Source organism: Hylobates moloch, unplaced genomic scaffold (assembly GCF_009828535.3).
Source record: "Hylobates moloch isolate HMO894 unplaced genomic scaffold, HMol_V3 SCAFFOLD_12, whole genome shotgun sequence".
In the NCBI taxonomy this organism is placed as follows: domain Eukaryota; kingdom Metazoa; phylum Chordata; class Mammalia; order Primates; family Hylobatidae; genus Hylobates; species Hylobates moloch.
Window position 1 is genome coordinate 103,240,234 of NW_026652287.1, and position 19,084 is coordinate 103,259,317.

Sequence of the window (19,084 nt, forward strand, 5' to 3'; positions counted from 1 at the left end):
GTGAGGGCTGGACGTGGTGGCTCATGCCTGTGGTCCCGGCGCTCTGGGAGGCCGAGGCGGGTTGATCACTTCAGGCTAGGAGTTCGAGACCAGCCTGGCCAACATGGCAAAACATATGAAAAATACAACAGACAAACCAACCAACCAACCAAGCGACAACAAAACAGGTCTACCCTGGAGTCATACTCTAATTTTTTCTATTTTCCTCCCTTTCTGATCCTTTATCCCACTTTCTTTTTCTTCCTCGTCCTTCTCTTTCTTCTTTGTCAAATAGAGGATTGAGTTATTATCATTGATCCATACAAAGTCCCTCTCTCATTCATTTTCTTTAATTCCCACTCCCCATTTCTATTCCCCGTCTTCCCATGTGCAACCTTCCTAATACGTTTGATATGCATCTTTTTGTTTGTATGTATTTTTAGAAAATGTTTATTGTTTTGTGTGCAAAAAAAATTAAAAAAAAAAAAAAAAGAAAATGCAGAACAAGGTGAGGTGGACATGGAAAATCATCCCAACACCAGTCAAACGGAACTGGGCTCTGCTAGCCGAGTGCACTCAGGCCAAACAGCCACAAGAAGCTTTTATAGTGAGAGAAAGGAAGACGTTTATTTGCAAGGCACCAAGCAAGCAGAATCGGGCAGCTAATGTTTAAGACCTGAACTCCCCCCATGGCTTAGGAGTAACGGTTTTTGTTTTTGTTTTTTTTTGAGACGGAGTCTCGCTCTGTCACCCAGGCTGGAGTGCAGTAGTGCAATCTTGGCTCACTGCAAGCTCCGCCTCCTGGGTTCACGCCATTCTCCTGCCTCAGCCTCCCGAGTAGCTGGGACTAAAGGCGCCCGCCAACACGCCCGGCTAATTTTTTTGTGTTTTTAGTAGAGATGGGGTTTCACTGTGTTAGCCAGGATGGTCTCGATCTCCTGACCTCGTGATCCGCCCACCTTGGCCTCCCAAAGTGCTGGGGTTACAGGCCTGAGCCACTGTGCCCGGCCAGGAGTAAGGGGTTTTTAAAGGTGAAGAGGCAGAGGTGACAGACAACGTCATACATAATTACGTGGAGGTGGTTATACATTGGTTTTACCTAAAAAAGCAGGTCATCTCCAAGCAGAAACCCACAGGTGAGAGGCTGAGCATTATCATATCCCTATAACTCAAACAGCAACCCCATTGAGGCAGCCTGACCTGGAACTCTGGGCTGCTAAAAACCATGTGTACATTAAACACATCTGAAACTTTCATGGTAGTATTGATTTTTTAAATTAAAATAAGGTAAGCATTTCTTTTTTTTATTATTTGTTGCATTTGTGAGGATGTTTTTTCATGCAAGCTAATAAAACAGAAATTTAAAATTAAGCACTTAAACGCACATAAGCAGAGTTTAACTAGACTTCTCTGGCTTTTCAATGTGGTCACATTCATTAAAAGTTCCCAAGAAGGGAATGATGGTTATATGGCCATGGAGCCATGGTTTTGTTTGTTTCGTTGTTTTGTGATTTGAACATCTTTCAGGACCACTGTTTCTCCAGGACATATTGAAAAATGTTACTTTTAGGAAATGACACGCCACGTTGGAATAGAGACCCTAGAAACACGGAGAGGGGTAGCAATATTATTTCAATGTGTATTGACTCAGTCCAGCCACATGCCAGATAATAACAAAGGCATGCATATAAGCCAGGAAGCTGGGTAATGAAGCATTTATGCCCTGAGTGGTCTTTGGTGTTGGGTAAACGTTTCCATTGACGAATCAGACTTTAAGGAACCCACTATGACAGACAGGATGGAAAAATCCCCACTCCTGTTCTTTCTCGCATGAGAGCTGGAGTCTGCGCCCTACCACTCATCCATGGATATGCCCAGGATTTGACTTGGGCCTTTGAACTTTGCACGGTAGCTGCTACTCACTTTTTGAGATAATACTCACATTCCTGGGGGCTCAGTCCTGCCTCATCTAAATCACCAGAGACCAAACAAGGACCAGCCCAGTACCTCTTGAAATGTATTTAATGGGCCAGACACAGTGGCCCATGCCTGTAATCCCAACACTTTGGGAGGCCGAGGCAGGCAGATCGCCTGAGGTCGGGAGTTCGAGGCCAGCCTGGCCAGCATGGTGAAACCCTGTCTCTACTAAAAATACAAAAATTAACTGGGCATGGTGGCAGTCGCCTATAATCCCAACTACTTGGGAAGCTGAGGCAGGAGAATCGCTTGAACTCGGGAGGCAGAGGTTGCAGTGAGCTGAGATCATGCCATTGCACTCCAGCCTGAGTGACAGAGTGAGACTCTGTCTCAAAAAAAAAAAAAAAAGAAAAAAGAAATGTATTTCATGCCATAATGTGTCAAAATAAAGAGAAAGATGAAAAAGAAAAAAAGTATGAAAAAATTAGTAGGACAAAGTCTCTGTTCTCATGAAACTTGCAGAATAAAGAAGAACCAGTGTTGAAGCAGGAAAAGAGTAGGGCCAGGTTATCTGAGTTTTCCATATTATCTGCTTAACTGAAGTTCAGCTTAGCAATCATAATGAGTGTTTAAGATAAAAAGAGGACAGGCCGGGTGTGGTGGCTCACGCCTGTAATCCCAGCACTTTGGGAGGCCAAGGCGGGTGGATCAGGAGGTCAGGAGTTCGAGACCAGCCTGCCCAACATGGTGAAACCCCATCTGTACTGAAAATACAAAAACTAGCTGAGCATGGTGACACACGCCTGTAATCTCAGGTACTCGTGAGGCTGAGGCAGGAGAATCACTTGAACCCTGGAGGCAGAGGTTGCAGTGAGCTGAGATCGCGCCATTGCACTCCAGCCTGGGGGACAGAGCAAGACTGTCTCAGAAAAAAAAAAAAAAAGATAAAAAGAGGTACAGAGTACAGTCCTTGCCTTCAAGAGGTTTCCGGTCTAATAAATAGACAGCTAACCCTAGAGTATGCGTCTGTTTCCCTGCGGATACATAAGTGCCATACCTCTAGCTTGAGGTGGGTGCTCCTGGCATCAAGCTGTATGTGGTGTCATAAAACTTCCTCCAGCTGAGGATCTCTAAATCAGGTCCTCAGCCTAGAAGTCACCAGCCTCTGGTAACCCAGGCTGAGGGAGGCAGGAGACTGGGGAAATTGCAGAGATGTTGGTCAAAGGATACAAAATTTCAGTTAGACAGGAAAAGTGTGTAGAAATCTGTTGTACAACATGGTGACTGCAGCCATTAGCAATGTATCGTATGTTTGAAAATTGCTAACATAATAGATTTTTTTTTTTCTTTTTTGAGATAGAGTCTCACCCTGCTGCCCAGGCTGGAGTGCAATGGCATGATCTCGGCTCACTGCACCCTCCGCCTTCTGGGTTCAAGCCATTCTCCCGCCTCAGCCTCCTGAGTAGCTGAGACTACAGTCACGTGCCACCGTGCCTGGCTACTTTTTGTATTTTTAGTAGAGATGGGGTTTCACCATATTGGTCAGGCTGGTCTCAAACTCCTGACCTCATGACCTGCCTGCCTCGGCCTCCCAAAGTGCTGGGATTATAAGCATGAGCCACCGCACCTGGCCTAACATAGTAGATTTTTAAATGTTCTCATCAGGCTGGACACAGTGGCTCATGCCTATAATCCCAGCTCTTTGGGAGGCAAAGGCAGGAAGATTGTGTGAGCTCAGGAGTTCCAGACCGGACTGGCAACATGGCAAAATCCTGTCTCTACAAAAAATGCAAAAATTTGCTGGGTGTGTGGTGCATGCCTGTAGTCCCAGCTACTCGGGAGGCTGAGGCAGAAGAATTTCCTGAGCCATGGAGGTCAAGGCTGCAGTGAGCTGTGATTGCGCCACTGCACTCCAGCCAGGGCAACAGAGCCAGACCCTACTGAATAAGTAAATGTTCTCATCCCACAAAATAGATAAGTATGTGAGGTTGCACATATGTCAAATTATTTGATTTAGCCATTGCACGTTGTATACATGTATCAAAACATTGTGTTGTATGCCCTGAATATGTACCATTTTTATATGTAAATTTATAAAGTTAATAATAATAATGACAAAAAGAAAATAATGCCTTCTCTAAGAATGCGTGACCAACCACCATCCTTCCCTCATGGGGATGTGGAGTTTCCCTCGTCTTGGATGCCTAACAGACCTGTCAATCACCACACATCCCAGACCGGCCACATCTTTCCCCACCTCACGTAAAGGTGGCTCCAGCCCCCTTGATGTGCAATCCACAAGATTTGTGGGGTTATCCTTGATTCCTGCATTTCCCTCACATGACACACTCAATCTCTCAACAAATCCTATACCTTAATTAATGTGTTTATTGACATGAATTTCATGCAACATAAAATTAACTGTTTTATCTGTACAGTTTAGCAGCATTTGGTGCATTTACACTGCTGTGCAGCAGCTCCTCTAGCTGGTTCCTGTGCCTGCATGTCCAAAGTCCAAGTTCTGACATTTGTACATACTCATGAAGTCATTGCCATCATCAAGAAGCTCAACATTACCACCATCCTCCAACGCTTCCCCAGGCTCTTCATCATCTGTCCCTCCCACGACTCCACCCCTGGACAACCACTGGTGTTCTCTGTGTCATTACAGATCACTGACAGAATTTCCTTATTTTTACCTTTTTTCTTTTTTTTTTTTTTGAGACAGGGTCTTGCTCTGTTGCCCAGGCTGGAGTGCAGTAGCACAATCATAGCACACTGTAGCCTCAACTTCTCAGGCTTAACCAATCCTCCCACATCACCCTCCCAAGTCGCCGGGACCACAGGCACACATCACCATGCTCGGCTAATTTTTTCTATTTTTTTGTAGAGTTGGGGTCTCACTATGCTGCCCAGGCTGATCTTGAACTCCTGGGCTCAAGCCATCTGCCTGCCTTGGCCTCCCAAAAAGTGCTGGGATTACATGTATGAGCCAGTGTGCCCCGCCTAGTGGTAGAATTTTCTAGCGATGGAATCATACCTTATGTACTCCTTTTCTATCTCTCCTCTTTCACCTTCATAATTATTTTGAAATTCACCCATGTTCTTGGGTGTAATCAATGATTCCTTTTTACTGCTGAGTAGTATTCTAAACTTCATTGAATTGTACCCTTTGCATATGTGTGATTTATTGTATATCAACTATGCCTCAGTAAAACTATACGAAAAAGATAAGGGGATAAGGGGTTCTCTTTTTTCTCTTTTTTTTGAGATGGAGTCTCACTCTATCGCCAGGCTGGAGTGCAGCAGCATGATCTCGGCTCACTGCAACCTCTGCCTCTGGGGTTCAAGCAATTCTCCTGCCTCAGCCTCCTGAGTAGCTGGGACTACAGGTGCCCACCACCACGCCTGGCTAATTTTTTTGTATTTTTAGTAAAGACGGGGTTTCACCACATTGGCCAGGATGGTCTCGATCTCTTGACCTAGTGATCCGCCTGCCTCGGCCGCCCAAAGCGCTGGGATTACAGGCATGAGCCACCACGCCCGGCCAGGATTTTCTTAAAAACAAATTCAGCATTTGACCAGTTCTCCCCACTTCAACTTTCAGTACTCATGGTCAAGCCAACAGCCATCAACCTGGATGACTCTGTTGCCATCCTCACTGAGCTCCTGGTTCCTCCCCTTCCCCTATATGTGCTGTTATCTTTTTTCTCTTTTTTCTTCTTTTTTTTTTTTTTTTTTTTTTTTTTTTTTTTTTTTTTTTTTTTTTTTTTTTTTTGAGACAGGGTCTTGCTCTGTTACCCAGGCTTGAGTGCAGTGGCATGATCATAACGCCCTGCAGCCTCAACCTCTCAGGCTCAAACAATCCTCCCACCTCAGCTTCCACAGTAGCTGGGACTACAGGTGTGCACCACCAGGCCTCATAATTTTTTTTTTTTTTTGGTATATTTTGTAGAGACGGGGTTTCATCATGTTGCCCAGGCTGGTCTTCAGCTCCTGAGCCCAAGCTATCCACCTGCCTCAGCTTCTCACAGTGCTGAGATTACAGGCATGAGCCAACACGGTCAGCTCTACAGGCTGTTTTCAAAGTATCTTCTGTGAAAATGCTAGACAGAAGTCAGAAAGTTACTCTATGAAGGCAGAGGCATTCGTTGGAGCTGTGAGTGATGTACCTGCAATGTCTAGATTCTAGTTTTAGGAGTCGGCAGTGTCAACCCAATTCTATGTGTCAGACCGATTCAATGACTGAAATAGTGGCAGCTCCACCTACTAGTACAATGGGTCAAGTTTTCACATTTCACATGTGCCTACAGGATGGGGCTTGGCAGGCTTGAGTTGAGATTTATGCTTGTTTCTATTTAGCTTTGGATTGTCGTGAAAGCCAGGTCATTTCAATCATTTTGTGCAAACATCATTGTCTGTAAAAACGGTGTCCACGTTTTGTCTTTGAAATGGTCCCCGCCCTCCGCTCGTTATTGTGTTGGGAATGAAATGAGAGGACACGCTTGGCACCTGAAGATGATTGGATATCACAGCTGTGTGCCATAAGGTTAAATGATTCCATTGTTTGATGAGCCGTCCTGGTGGTGGGTGGATCAGTCACTTCTAAAGAGATAAGGAATGGTTAGAAAGCTCTTGTGCCAAACCAGCTTGAAGCAACCTCACCCACAACGAATCCCTCCACGTTTCTTTTCTTTTCTTTTTCTTTCTTTTTTTTTTTCTATTTTTGAGATGGAGTCTCGCTCTGTCGCCCAGGCTGGAGTGCAGTGGGTCACTGCACTCGGGTCACTGCAAGCTCCGCCCCCCAGGCTCAAGCAATTCTCCTGCCTCAGCCTCCCGAGTAGCCGGGATTACAGGCGCCCGCCACCACGCCCGGCTAATTTGTGTATTTTAGTAGAGACAGGGAGGGTTTCACTGTGTTGCCCAGGCTGGTCTTTAACTCCTGAGCTCAGGCAATGCGCCTGCCTCGGCCTCCCAAAGTGATAGGATTACAGGCGTGAGCCACTGTGCCCGGCAAATCCGTCTACTTTTCTTTTTTCTTTCTTTCTTTCTTTTTTTTTCCCCAAACAACCAACAGTGCTTTAACACAGAAAGTAAGGCATAATCCAGGGCTTGGACCGTCTTTCAACAAAACCCCAAACCCGCTGCCAGGAAGTCACAGCCGCGAAGCCCCATCCCAGGTCCAGTTGCTCCCAGGAAACACGTCACGTGGAGACCCAGCATGACCGCTGACTGATTGCAAGTCCCCAGGAGGGCTTTATTTTTTCTTTTCAACATCCTGTTCTGCAGCTTCCTTGGCTCTTTTTGCCCGTATGCCGAAGAGCCGGGCGTTGGGACAGGCCGTGCGGAGACTAGCGAAGGCTTTGAAATTATCCTCAGCGATGACTCCAGCTTTCTCCTCATAGGCATTCCGGGTGGGCATGACCGGTCCTGTCAGCCGAGCGGCCAGGTTCAGTTCTTCAGCAGAACTGTCTCCCTTCTTGGGGGCCGAGGGCTTCCGGGGGAAGCGGATGAGTCTGGAGCGGGGCTCCTTCAGCCGCTGCACGTTGGCCTGCAGGGACTGCGCCTCCTCGGATCCGCAGAAACGCCGGTGTCCGGGCCACCTTCTTGTGCGTGCGGGCCACCCTGCGCTCCTCCAGGCGGAAGCCGCGGCCGTGCGCACCTTCGTGTGGTACCGAACCGTGGGGCAGCGCACGATGGGCCGGAAGAGCCCCGACGCGGGGCAGGGGCGAGGCGGGCGCCTTGACTTGTCGGGCCTGGCGCCGGCGGATCTTCCGCCCGGCTGGTTGAACCACGTGGCCACGCGCCGCTGCAGTCCTTGCGGAAGTGGGGCTTCGAGATCACGCCATTCTGGCTGGGCGCCGTGGCTGCCTACGGCCCTGCGGCTGCAGACCAGAGGGGAGCCAGTGAGGGGAAGGTCCCTGGGCGCGCGCAGCCCCCGGGCCTCCGCCCCGAACCCTCCAGCCTGGGCCGGATGCCACGCCTAGAGCCCGGTCCAACGCTGTCTGCGAAGAAGCGGCCCATCCATGCCCGCGTTGGCGGCAGCGCCGGGCCGATGGCGCTGGAGGGAGCCCGAAGGCCGAGACCCAAATCCCTCTGTTTTTCTAAGAAATCGCCCTACTGTCTTCTCTCTTTTTTTTTTTTTTTTTTTGCAGATCTGTAACTTGTTTTCACCCGATATAAAACGATACTACTGTTCTCCCCAAAATTTTCCTTTGATACAGTAGGTGAACAAAATAGATTTTTTTCCCCACAAATATCAGTAGACACTTCCTGGCACCCCACATTTGTATTGGCACGGGTGTTAACAGTCCCAGTTCAGACGTGCAGCGTTTCAGGTGGATGCACTGTCACAAGGATCTAACTGCAGAGCCATCCTCAGAATCACATTCAGTCATGGGGTTGCCCTTCCAAGCTGGCAGAAAAGGAACCCGGGCCAGGCACCGTGAGCACACCTGGTGACTCACACCTGTAATCCCAGCACTCTGGGAGGCTGAGGCAGGAGGATTGCTTGAGCCCAGGAATTGGAGACCAGCCTGGGCAACATAGTGAGACCACCATCTCTATAAATAATTAAAAAATTAGCTGGGTGTGGTGGTGCACCCCTGTAGTCCCAGCTACTTGGGAGGTTGAGGCAGGAGACTCGCTTGAGCCCAGCTTCCCAGCTCCTTTTTCCGGGAGGCCAGAAAGCTAGAAACAACTCCAGCCATGTTGACCTGCCCAGCCTCCAAGACCCCAGGGATCATGCCAGGGGAGCAGCTCTCTTTCCCCTTCTTCCCATGGCCCGGCCACGGCCTCCCTCCCCACCTGATGTCCCATCAGCAAGGTCTGAGTCTGAAAAGCCACCAGGTGGGCCGGGTTGGCTGGTGCAGATTTGGCTCCAGCTTGGGAGGATCAGGCAGTGCTGCACTGTGGTTTCTCTGCCAAAAAGGACACCTTCTAAATTCAACTCAGTCATTTCTAGCACGGGGCTTGTTGGGGTTGCAGCAGGTATCTTGTTTTTGTCGTCATTGAGGGCATCAGATAAATCAACCTCTTGGCTTGGAGCATCAACCAGAGCACACAGGCGGCTGAGGAGTAGCAGTACCAGGCGCCATTGCATCCAGTACCCGGGCCAGGTGCGCCCTTAGCCATGAGGGGCAGTCCCTGGAGTGGTTCCTGCAGCCAGGTACGGCAGGGGAGACACCCATCCAGGGTTGGACAGTGGAGCCTGCCTCCTTTTTTTTTTTTTTTTTTTTTGAGACTGAGTCTTGCTCTGTCACCCAGGCTGGAGTACAGCGGTGTGATCTTGGCTCACTGCAACCTCCACCTCCCAGGTTCAAGTGATTCTCCTGCCTCAGCCTCCTGAGTAGCTGGGGCTGCAGGCACCTACCACCACACCTGGCTAGTTTTTGTATTTTTAGTAGAGACGGGGTTTCACCACGTTGGCCAGGATGGTCTCGATCTGTTGACCTTGTGATCTGCCTGCCTCGGCCTCCCAAAGTGCTGGGATTACAGGTGTGAGACACCGTGCCCGGCCGAGTGTACTTTCTTTAGACTGGGAATGGAGGTGCATGACTCTGCTGTGGAAATGAACTCACTGATCTCCATGAGAGAACAGGAATTGGAGTGACCAGGCAATCAGAAAAACTGACCTGCAGGCCGGGCCCAGTGGCTCACGCCTGTAATCCCAGCACTTTGGGAGGCTTAGGCAGGTGGATCACAAGGTCAGGAGATCAAGACCATCCTGGCTAACACAGTGAAACCCCCCATCTCTACTAAAAATACAAAAAATTAGCCAGGCATGGTGGTGGGCACCTGTAATCCCAGCTACTCGGGAGGCTGAGGCAGGAGAATGGCATGAACCCGGGAGGCAGAGGTTGCAGTGAGCCAAGATCGTGCCACTGCACTCCAGCCTGGGTGACAGAGCGAGACTCCATCTCAAAAAAACAAACAAACAAACAAAAAAAGCAGGCCAGTTGCAGTGGCTCACGCCTGTAATCCCAGCACTTTGGGAGGCCAAGCTGGGTGCATCACGAGATCAGGAGATTGAGACCATCCTGGCTAACATGGTGAAACCCCGTCTCTACTAAAAATACAAAAAATTAGCTGTGTGCGGTGGCGGGCGCCTGTAGTCCCAGCTACTTGGGAGGCTGAGGCAGGAGGATGGTGTGAACCCGGGAGGTGGAGCTTGCAGTGAGCCGAGATCGCGCCACTGCGCTCCAGCCTGGGTGACTGACCGAGACTCCGTCTCAAAAAAAAAAAAAAAAGAAAAAAATGAAAATCGACCTGCCAGACGCATCCACACGTTAGATCACCTGGGGAGTTTTATAAACTCTCAACACAGGGGCCACATCCTCAGCCAATCACATCGTTACCTTAGGGCTGGACCCCAGGCATTGCTTTTAAAAAAAAAATATTAAAAAGTCCTCAAGTGACTCCAACATGTAGCCAAATTAGAAAATGAAGCTCTAAAGAAACATTGGGTGTCATTAATGGATCATAGAGCACCATGATTGAAATTAAGTGGGCAGGTGGTATTATCAACACATTTTCTATGTCTGGTGAAGAAGGGTGGACCCAATCACCAAAAGGAAGAACCACCACCCACCCCTACCTCCACTTCTTGAATGAAAGGGGAGTCTATGTACATTTTATGGTGGATTCCAGGTCCCTGCCTCAAAGAATGCTACTCCGAAAGGGACCTGGGTGAGGCAGGATAGGCAGTCAAGGAAACGATCACGTCCTCAGGATGCTGCACCCGTGGTGACTGTACAGTCAACACAGTAAGCCTCAGCGTTCACACTGGAATTGAGTTCATTCAAGGCCATCTCCTGTAGGGAATTTCCGCTGTAGAGAGAATGCACACGTTGATCTTACCCATCCACAAACTGACACTTTGCTTGTTATGATAGTAAAAAACACACCCCTGGGTGGGGACTTAAGACGCTTAAGACGCTAATGAGACATGTGAACAGCTACTGCACCTGTGTGCCCAGAGGACCACCCAGAACATGCTTACTAGTAACACCTCTTCCCACCCCTGCAAGGTGTAATCATCTGAGACTCCCATAAAGGGAGTCTTCCTCGAGCGGGTCTTCGCTGTCTCACCGTTGGGAGCAGCCGGCCCTGAATCCTTGCTCCCAGGATGTCCTGTCTATTCTACACTTAACTTTCAACATATTGTATTTCCCTTGTACTCAGTTATTCTATGAGGCATCTCTTTGCTGTGTGTCTTTCGATTAAATTCCTTTAAATTAAAATAACAAGAACCAAAGTCTTACAAAAGTGGCCTTTAATAAATGAATCCAGCCTATTTGGGAAGGGACCTTTCCAGACCTCTGCAGATTGCAGGACTCTGCCTGTCAGCTCAGCTATCCATAAAATGTCCTCCCAAGACCTGCAGCATCAGCACCACCTAAAATGCACATTCTCAGGTAATCCCAAACAAGTAAAATCTGAGGAATTGTCACCAAGAGGATCCTAGGGAGATGTGACAACTCAAGGCAATGTGGTGTCCTGGATGGGGAGGAAGGAAGAGGAGGGCATTGTGTAAACACTAAGGAGGCCTCAATAAGGTACGGGCCTTAGATCATGGCAATATATCCAGTCAGTTCATTGCTCCAGTCAGTTCAAAGATGCCATACTAATGAACCATGTTGGCAATGGGGGAAGCTGTATGAGGCATTAGCGAGCTCTGTGGACTCCAGAAAGCTATTCTAAAATGAATTCTATGTTTTAATGCACACTCTCAGGCCCCACCCCAGGTCTGCTCAATCAGAAGCTGTGAATTTGGGGTCCACCCACCTGTGAATTAACGGCGCCTTCAGGGGATGGTAATATCACTAAGACCAACTAGTCACCAGAGACTCCGAATGCCTCTGTAGTTCAAGAGTCAAATCGGGAATTTAGAGGTTGCCAAATTTAGGCCACAAAATACACCATCTGGGGCAGGGAGATAAATAAGCAGAGCAGAGAGGATTTGGGGGGCAGTGAAAATATCCCCCATGATACTCCAGTGGTGGATACTCATGAGGCCCTTGTCCAAACCCACAGGATGTACAACACCCAGAGCGAGCCCTAATGAACACCATGGACTCTGGGTGCTGGTGATGTGTCCAGGCAGGCTCACTGATGGAACAGGTGCACCGCTCAGCTGGGGATGTGGGGCGGGGAGAGGCAGTGCTGTGTAGGGAGGGAGTCGAGGGGAACTCTGTGCTGTCCAGTGAATTTCCCTGTGAACCTTAAACAGCTCTGAAAAAGAAAGTTGTTAGCCAGGTGTGGTGGCTCACAGCACACCAGCCTGGGCAACAAAAAATCCCATCACTACAAAAAATTATTTCCAAAAATTTGAATATAATAATTATATTAAAGTCTAATAAAAACAATACAGGGTACAGTGGCTCATGCCTGTAATGCCAGCACTTAAAGAAGCCAAGGCAGGTGGATCACTTGTACTTAGGAGTTCAAGACCAGCCTGGGCAACATGGCAAAACTCCATCTCTACAAAAAACACAAAAATTAGCCAAGTTGGTGGCATGCTCCTGTAGTCTCAGCTGCTGGGGAGGCTTAGACGGGAGGATTGCTTGAGCCTGGAAGGTCGCGGCTGCAGTGAGCCTTGATTGTGCCACTGAACCTCAGCCGGGGTGACAGAGGGAGACGCCATCTCAAAAAAAGAAAACAAAAAAACAAAAACGCTACAGGATACCCCAAAAAAGCTGAGTTTCAGATAAATAACGAATAATTTAGAACATTCTGATACTAAAGAAAATTGTTTATCCGAAACTCAAATTTCACCAGGCATTATGTATTTTATGTGGCCACCCTCCTTGGACAATTTTACTTTACAGCAAATCAGTGGGTAACCCCATGTCAATCAGGAAACTCAGTTTTTCATTATACAATATTGAAAACTAATAAGATGATCGTTTATTGAAAGAATAGCAACACAAACCAAAATAAACCTATAAGACAACAATGGACGTAATGAAACAGAAAACAAAGCTCAGTGGGGAGGATATATATTCACTCAAACATCCTGGCAATTCCTATCTAGGGCACTCCCTCTGTGTGCCAGGCGCCCTTGCACGTGTCAACTGTCATCTGATAACACTGATGAAAAATATCATTCACTTCTTGGTGCAGAAGGCATAGACCGGATTATGCAATCACTGAGAAGTGGCTTCTGGATGAGTTTTCTGGTGGCGTCTTAACAATTTCAGCCGACTGAAGGCTCTCGGACACTTGGAACATTTGTAGGGTTTCTCTCCGGAGTGGACGCGCTGGTGCTCCTTCAGGCTCCCCCTGTAGGTGAAAACTTTCTTGCAGTCTTTACATTCGAAGGGCTTCTCCCCTGTGTGGCTTCTCTTGTGACACTTCAAGTAGGACTTCTGGGTGAACTGCTTCTGGCAGATGTCACATGTGTAGGGCCTCTCGCCAGTGTGGGTTCGCTGGTGAAACTGGAGGCTAATAAGCTGCATGAAGCGCTTCTCGCAGAGATTACATTGAAAGAGTCTCTCTCCTGTGTGTGATCTCTTGTGGATGACTAGCTTGGAATTACACGTGAACCTCTTCTCACACACGTCACATGCAAAGGGCGGCGGTGCCTTGGCTTGTTGGCCATCCGGGTGACTGACTGGGCTCGCAGGGCCTGGGGAATGAATTGAATTCATCTCAGCTTGTCCCGGGGATTCTCTGTTGCCCACAGGTGTGGCTTCTCCTTGAGGCTCTTTTTGGGAAATGGAGGTGGCGTCTGGTTTGCTTCTTTTGGGACCTCTCAGATTAAGAGTGTCTCCTCTGCTCCCGCTGTGAGTCGAAGCTTCTCTCTCCACAACACAGGCAGAAGGGGTGTCAGCATCCACATTTTCCACAGAGGCTATTTCTGGGGGTTCCTTCCCCTCTTTTGCTGTCAGCAGATCTGCTGGAAGAAGGGATTCCACACACAGTTAATAAAGCACATTTTCAATACACCAAACTCATTGCAGCCAAACACGGATGTTGGCTGACAACTTCCCCTCAAGCTCAAGCCTAAGACATTGGACTGTAGGTCACTGGAGAGTGGAGGATGGGGAGGCTTTGGCAGCTGATCGCCAGCCCCAAGGGATGATAATGCTGGGCCCCCAGCCCCGCACCCCAGAAGAGAGGGACTAACCCCTGTGGATCCAAGTCTGCATACTCACTGGGACTGTTTGGAAGCTGAGGCTCTGGGGATGTCAGTCCTGGGTTCTCTTCCCTGTTTTCCTTCAGATCCTTCTCCAAGGTCTGCTTGGGTCTCGGAGACTTTGGGTCACCTTTCGTGTCAATACTCTTGTGTAGCAGAAAGTCCTCTCCCTGAAGATGAAAAACCAAGAGCAATGACTGCCGTGTCTAAACTGGTGGAAGCACGGACATGTCTGTCCCCTCCTGACTGGATATACCAGACTTCCCATGGACCACCCCATCACCCCAAGTAAACATCACCACCTCATTTCTGCATCTGTCCCTAATCTGCACCCTCCATATTCTAGATCAGCTCTTGTGCCTGGTGGTTTTCACTCTTTGGTTCTCTGAGCATATTTCTCCCAGCCATGCCAACGTCTCCCTGCCCCTGGCGCTGGAAGGAGCATGACTCTAGGTGGAGGCCCCTCAGCTGTGGCACCACTGGCATTGGGGCTGCATCACCCTCCTGGAGGGGGCGCTCCTGTGCAGAGCAGAGACCCCGCCTCCACCCTCTAGATGCTATTAACACCCCATCACCCCCTACAATGACACAGAAAAATATCTCCAGACATGGCCATGTGTCCTGAAAGGCAAAAATCACCAGTTGAGAAACACTCCTCTAATTAAGAAATCAACAGTCTGAGAAAGTGGGTTCCTTGCTGAATGACTTCATGAAGCGTCTTTGCGGAAACTAGATGGGGAAGGGACCTTCAGTTCATTCATCTGTGCCAACTGCCTCCCTCATTTCACTGAGACCATTTCTTACCCCCCACCCTAAATGCTATAAGCTCTCATCGTGGAGGGAAAAATAGATGAGGCTTCCCTCTCTGTGATGGCTCAGGAATGAATTTTTGGGGATGCATCATGTCCATGGGGAATGGCTCTAATCTTGTCCTGTGCCAGATCTCTCAAACAGTCCAGCAGCCACATGACTTCCTCCTGTTCCTTCTCCCACCTCTGCCCAGACACCAAGGCCTCACACACTCACCTGCCTCCTGGACAGTGCAGGGACCCTGGGCAGGGTCTGCAGCTCTTGGCGGGCCTGGCCTTCCCCCAGATGCATGTGGTTCACAGAGGAGGCCCACTGGCTGGACACGTCTCTCGGATCATCTCTGACAGTGGCGGGGGCTTCGGCCATCTCGACATCTGATTCCTGCATAAGATATTCCTTGCCAAGCAAGTTGACTACAGACTGTAGAGAGAAAAAAGACAATCAGACTCACTATGAGAACCTGAAAGTAGCTCTCACATTCCCTGGGTCCTGCCATAATGCTCACAGATTACTGTAATTAATGTTCAAATCTGCCTTCCTGATGCAGAATCAGCTCTGGACACAGCAATCTGTCTGAATTTTTTTCTTTTCTAGATAAGTACATAAATATGAGTCCTTTAGATGAAAGGGTCTCTAAACCAAAGAGAAGACAAGGAGAAATATTCTGGGTGAATCCAACTCAATTGGCCGATGGCAGCTCACCTTGTGTTGGAACTTAGGGGCTCATTTGGGGACCTGGAGGCAGATCCCTGCATCTCTGATACCAATCACTTTCCCTGCCTCAGGATGGGACTTCTGGGCCCCCGTTCAGTTCACTCTAATGCCTCCTTCCCTACGTTCCATCAGGCCTAATATTTTACCAATGTCTTTCTTTCATGTTGCCCTCACACAGTGTGTGGGTCCCTGTACCCCCTCTGCCTGTCCATCTCCTAGCTCAGGTATTTGCAATATTAGCTGTGCTGATATTTGAGACTGGAGAATTCTTTGGCCTCCATCCCAGCTCCCCTTCCCTGCAGCAATCACGAGGGTCCCACTCACCCATTTCTTGGGTCTTCTGTTATTTCGTAGCAAGTCCTCCAGGTCTTTGCAGCTCTGCACACCGTTCACCTTGACTAAGACCTGGAGCTCCTGGGGCATGGAGATCATGAACTGCTCCATCACCAGCATGTCCAGGATCTGCTCTTTGGTGTGGAGGTCGGGCCTCAGCCACAGATGGCACAGCTCAGTGAGTTTCCTCAGAGCCTGGACGGGGTCCGACTCCTCCGGGCAGCTGAACATCCTGAAGTTCACGTGACAAGTCTCAGGGTTCCTGTCGTGATTTCCAAGTCGAGTTCCTGGGGATGCCACAGACCGTGGCAGCTCTAACTCAGGGCTGTTGCAGGGTCCTCCCTGACCCCATGAGAGTGTCCAATTTGCAGCCATATCTAGTGGAGAATTTTTTAATCAGTCTCTGAGAAAGCTCTTCCAGTATCTGGTATCAAATTGAGACCTATTTACACAGGCCGCCCTTGGTTTTTCTCAGTAATATATTCACGGTTTGTTCAGAAGTCTGCAGAAAAAAAGCATGAGTCCGATTATTTTAACTTTCTACTGCACACACCCCTCCCTTCCAAATCCCTCATCCCAATCCCGGGCTCCACTTGTCCACGGGCATCAGACTCAGCACTGTGGAAATGAATCCACTCTGTTCTTCCAGTGTCTACACCTGACTACATGTTCTGGGGTAAAATCTGAATGCTCCCCTGGATTCTGATCTCTAGGGGATCACTGTGCCGAGGTGGAACTGGTTTTCCTTTCAACTGGAACAACATTGCTCTTGACTGTAAATTAAATCGGGTATGTATGTGAACCTCCTAGAATCTGATGTAACGATGTCAGTTCTTTATGTTTTCCCGTCAAGACAAGATCCAAGGCAAAGCCCTTAGTCATAATTATGCAAAAAGCTAGAGAAAAATATTAATAGTTACAACCTACGATTGTCCCCAACACATTTTTCTTGTTAACCCCAGGATATTTATTTGCCGCAGGGAAGAGGTGGCACTAAAAAATCCTACGAGAATTAAGCTCCTGCACAGATATGTTGTTGTTTTGGTAAAACACACATTTATAAAATTCATCACTTTTACGAAGAACATGCACTACGTTGTGCAACCATCACCACTTTCTAATTCCAGAATTACTGTATCACCCCAAAAGAAAACGCCATCCCCATCAGTAATTACCTCCTGCCCCACCCACCCCAGCCTCTGGCCATCACTAATCTGCTTATTATCTCTCGGAGTTTCTCCCTTCCTTATCTCATTCCATAAAATGGATTAAAGTCTTATGAAATTTCCAGGTAGTGGGATCAAACCACAGAAAGTTTTTTCTTTTTTCTTTTTGAGACAGGGTCTTGCTCTGTCATCCGGGCTGGAGGGAAATTCGCAGTCATGGTTCCCTTGGCCTCAACATCCTGGGCTCCAGTGATCCTCCCACCTCAGCCTTCCAAGTAGCTGGGACTACAAGTGCGTCACCACGCCCGGCTAATCTTTATAGGTTATTTTTGTAATAGAGACGAGGTTTTGCCATGTTGCCCAGGCTGGTCTCAAACTCTGGGCTCAAGCGATGTGCTTGCTTTGGCCTCCCAAAATTCGGGGATTACAGGTGTGATTGCACTGCAGCTGGCCTACATTTAAAAAAAACTTCTATTCTTTTATTTATTTATGTTTTTTGAGGTGGAGTTTCGCACTGTTGCCCAGGCTGGCGTGCAGTGGTGCAATCTCAGCTCACTGCAATCTCTGCTGCCCAGGTTCATATGGCTCTCCTTCTTCAGCCTCCCAAGTAGCTGGGATTACAGGCCCCCGCCCAGCTAATTTTTATATTTTTAGTACAGACAGGGTTTCACCATGTTGAACAGGCTGGTCTCAAACTCCTGACCTCAGGTGATTCCCACGCCTCGGCCTCCCAAAGTGCTGGGATTACAGTTGTGAGCCACCGCACCCGGCCATTAAAACTTTTTTTAAAAAAATAAGAGAAATAATAAAAATAACGTTAAATAGGTCTACTGCACAGCATGGTGACTATAGTTCACAGCAATGTACTGTATACTTGGAAATTGCTAAGGGAGTCGATTTCAAGTGTTATCCAAAAATGATAAGACAGTGAGGTAGAGCCTATGGCAGTTTGCTCGATTTAGCCGTTGCACAATGCGTACACACCTTGACACAGTATGCTGTGCACCAGACATATACACAATTATATATTTACATTTCTCAATTTGAAAGTTAATTAGGCCTGGTGCGGTGGCTCACGCCTGTCACCCCAGCGCTCTGGGAGGCGGAGGTGGCAGGATTGCCTGAGCCCTGCAGTGAACCGTGATTGTGCCCCTGTGCTCCAGCCTGGGAGACACATCCAGAGGCCGTCTTGTTTTGTTTATTTACTAAGTAAATCGATACATTTTTAAAAAGCATACAGATACGAGAGAGAAAAGGCAGTCTGAAATTCTGGGAATTAAAGAGGTTTTCCCGCCAGGTTCCCTAAGCGCCCCTGCTCAGGAGGCAGAGATCGAGGCTGAGGCAGGCAGATTGCTTAAGCCAAGGAGTTCGAGACCAGCCTGGGCAAAGTAATGAGACCACTTCTCTACAGCAAATAAAAAATGCACTCGGGCGGCGTGGTGGCGTGCTCTTGCAGTCCCAGCTAGCTGGAGTTCCAGGCCAGCCTGGGAAATGAGCGAGACCCCGTCTCTGACAAATAAAATAAAACAAAAGCTAACCATGATGAGAAAGTTAACATTATTACTTTCTTTTTCTTTTTTTTTTTTTGAGACGGAGTTTTGCTTTGTTACCCAGGCTGGTGTGCAATGGTGCGACCTCGGCTCACTGCAACCTCTGCCTCCTAGGTTCAAACGATTCTCCTGACTCAGTCTCCTGAATAGCGGGGATTACAGACGCCCACCACCACGCCCGGCTAATTTTTGTTAGAGTCGGGGTTTCACCGCGTTGGTCAGGCTGGTCTTGAACTCCTGACCTCGTGATCTGCCCACCTCGGCCTCTGGAGTAGCTGGGATTACAGGCGTGCGCCACCGGGCCCAACCGAGAAAGTTAATATTGTTCATAGTTTACAGAAGCATTGCATCGCCAGTCAGAGTTAATCATGGGGTGCAAAGGAGACCCGCTGCCTTCACAAAGTCTCCGAGCAAATAAGTGCATGAGAAAATAAACCCAAACTTTCTGAAACCAACCCCCCTGCACGCCAGCTCCT

General features: G+C 48.4%; 3 protein-coding genes and 1 pseudogene across 5 annotated transcripts in view; 1 reads left to right on the plus strand and 3 right to left on the minus strand.

The window, feature by feature from the left end:
• The window catches only part of LOC131380852 (zinc finger and SCAN domain-containing protein 5B-like), a 28,162-nt gene extending 21,043 nt beyond the window's left edge, over positions 1-7,119 (minus strand). Inside the window, exon 1 of the mRNA XM_058425793.1 lies at positions 7,038-7,119. Within this exon, the coding sequence (XP_058281776.1) occupies positions 7,038-7,119 (82 nt within the window). The remainder of the gene's footprint in view (positions 1-7,037) is intronic.
• Positions 7,018-8,998, minus strand: LOC116479356 (large ribosomal subunit protein eL13-like; annotated as a pseudogene).
• A 3,776-nt stretch (positions 8,999-12,774) lies between these two features.
• LOC116479241 (zinc finger and SCAN domain-containing protein 5A) overlaps positions 12,775-19,084 on the minus strand; it is an 80,321-nt gene continuing 74,011 nt past the window's right edge. The window contains exons 1-4 of one of the 3 annotated variants that reach the window (XM_032171257.2): positions 15,884-16,267; positions 15,062-15,265; positions 14,055-14,205; positions 12,808-13,792 (exon numbers count right to left, since the gene is read on the minus strand). In XM_032171257.2, the coding sequence (XP_032027148.1) occupies positions 13,044-13,792; positions 14,055-14,205; positions 15,062-15,265; positions 15,884-16,267 (1,488 nt within the window). In that variant the 3' untranslated portion in view covers positions 12,808-13,043. Of the gene's footprint in view, positions 13,796-14,054; positions 14,206-15,061; positions 15,266-15,883; positions 16,268-19,084 lie in introns of those variants that run through there. The other 2 variants (XM_032171256.2, XM_032171260.2) reach the window with 2 other exon arrangements.
• Positions 16,684-19,084, plus strand: part of LOC116479357 (putative zinc finger and SCAN domain-containing protein 5D) — a 10,699-nt gene continuing 8,298 nt past the window's right edge. Inside the window, exon 1 of the mRNA XM_032171476.1 lies at positions 16,684-16,710. Within this exon, the coding sequence (XP_032027367.1) occupies positions 16,684-16,710 (27 nt within the window). The remainder of the gene's footprint in view (positions 16,711-19,084) is intronic.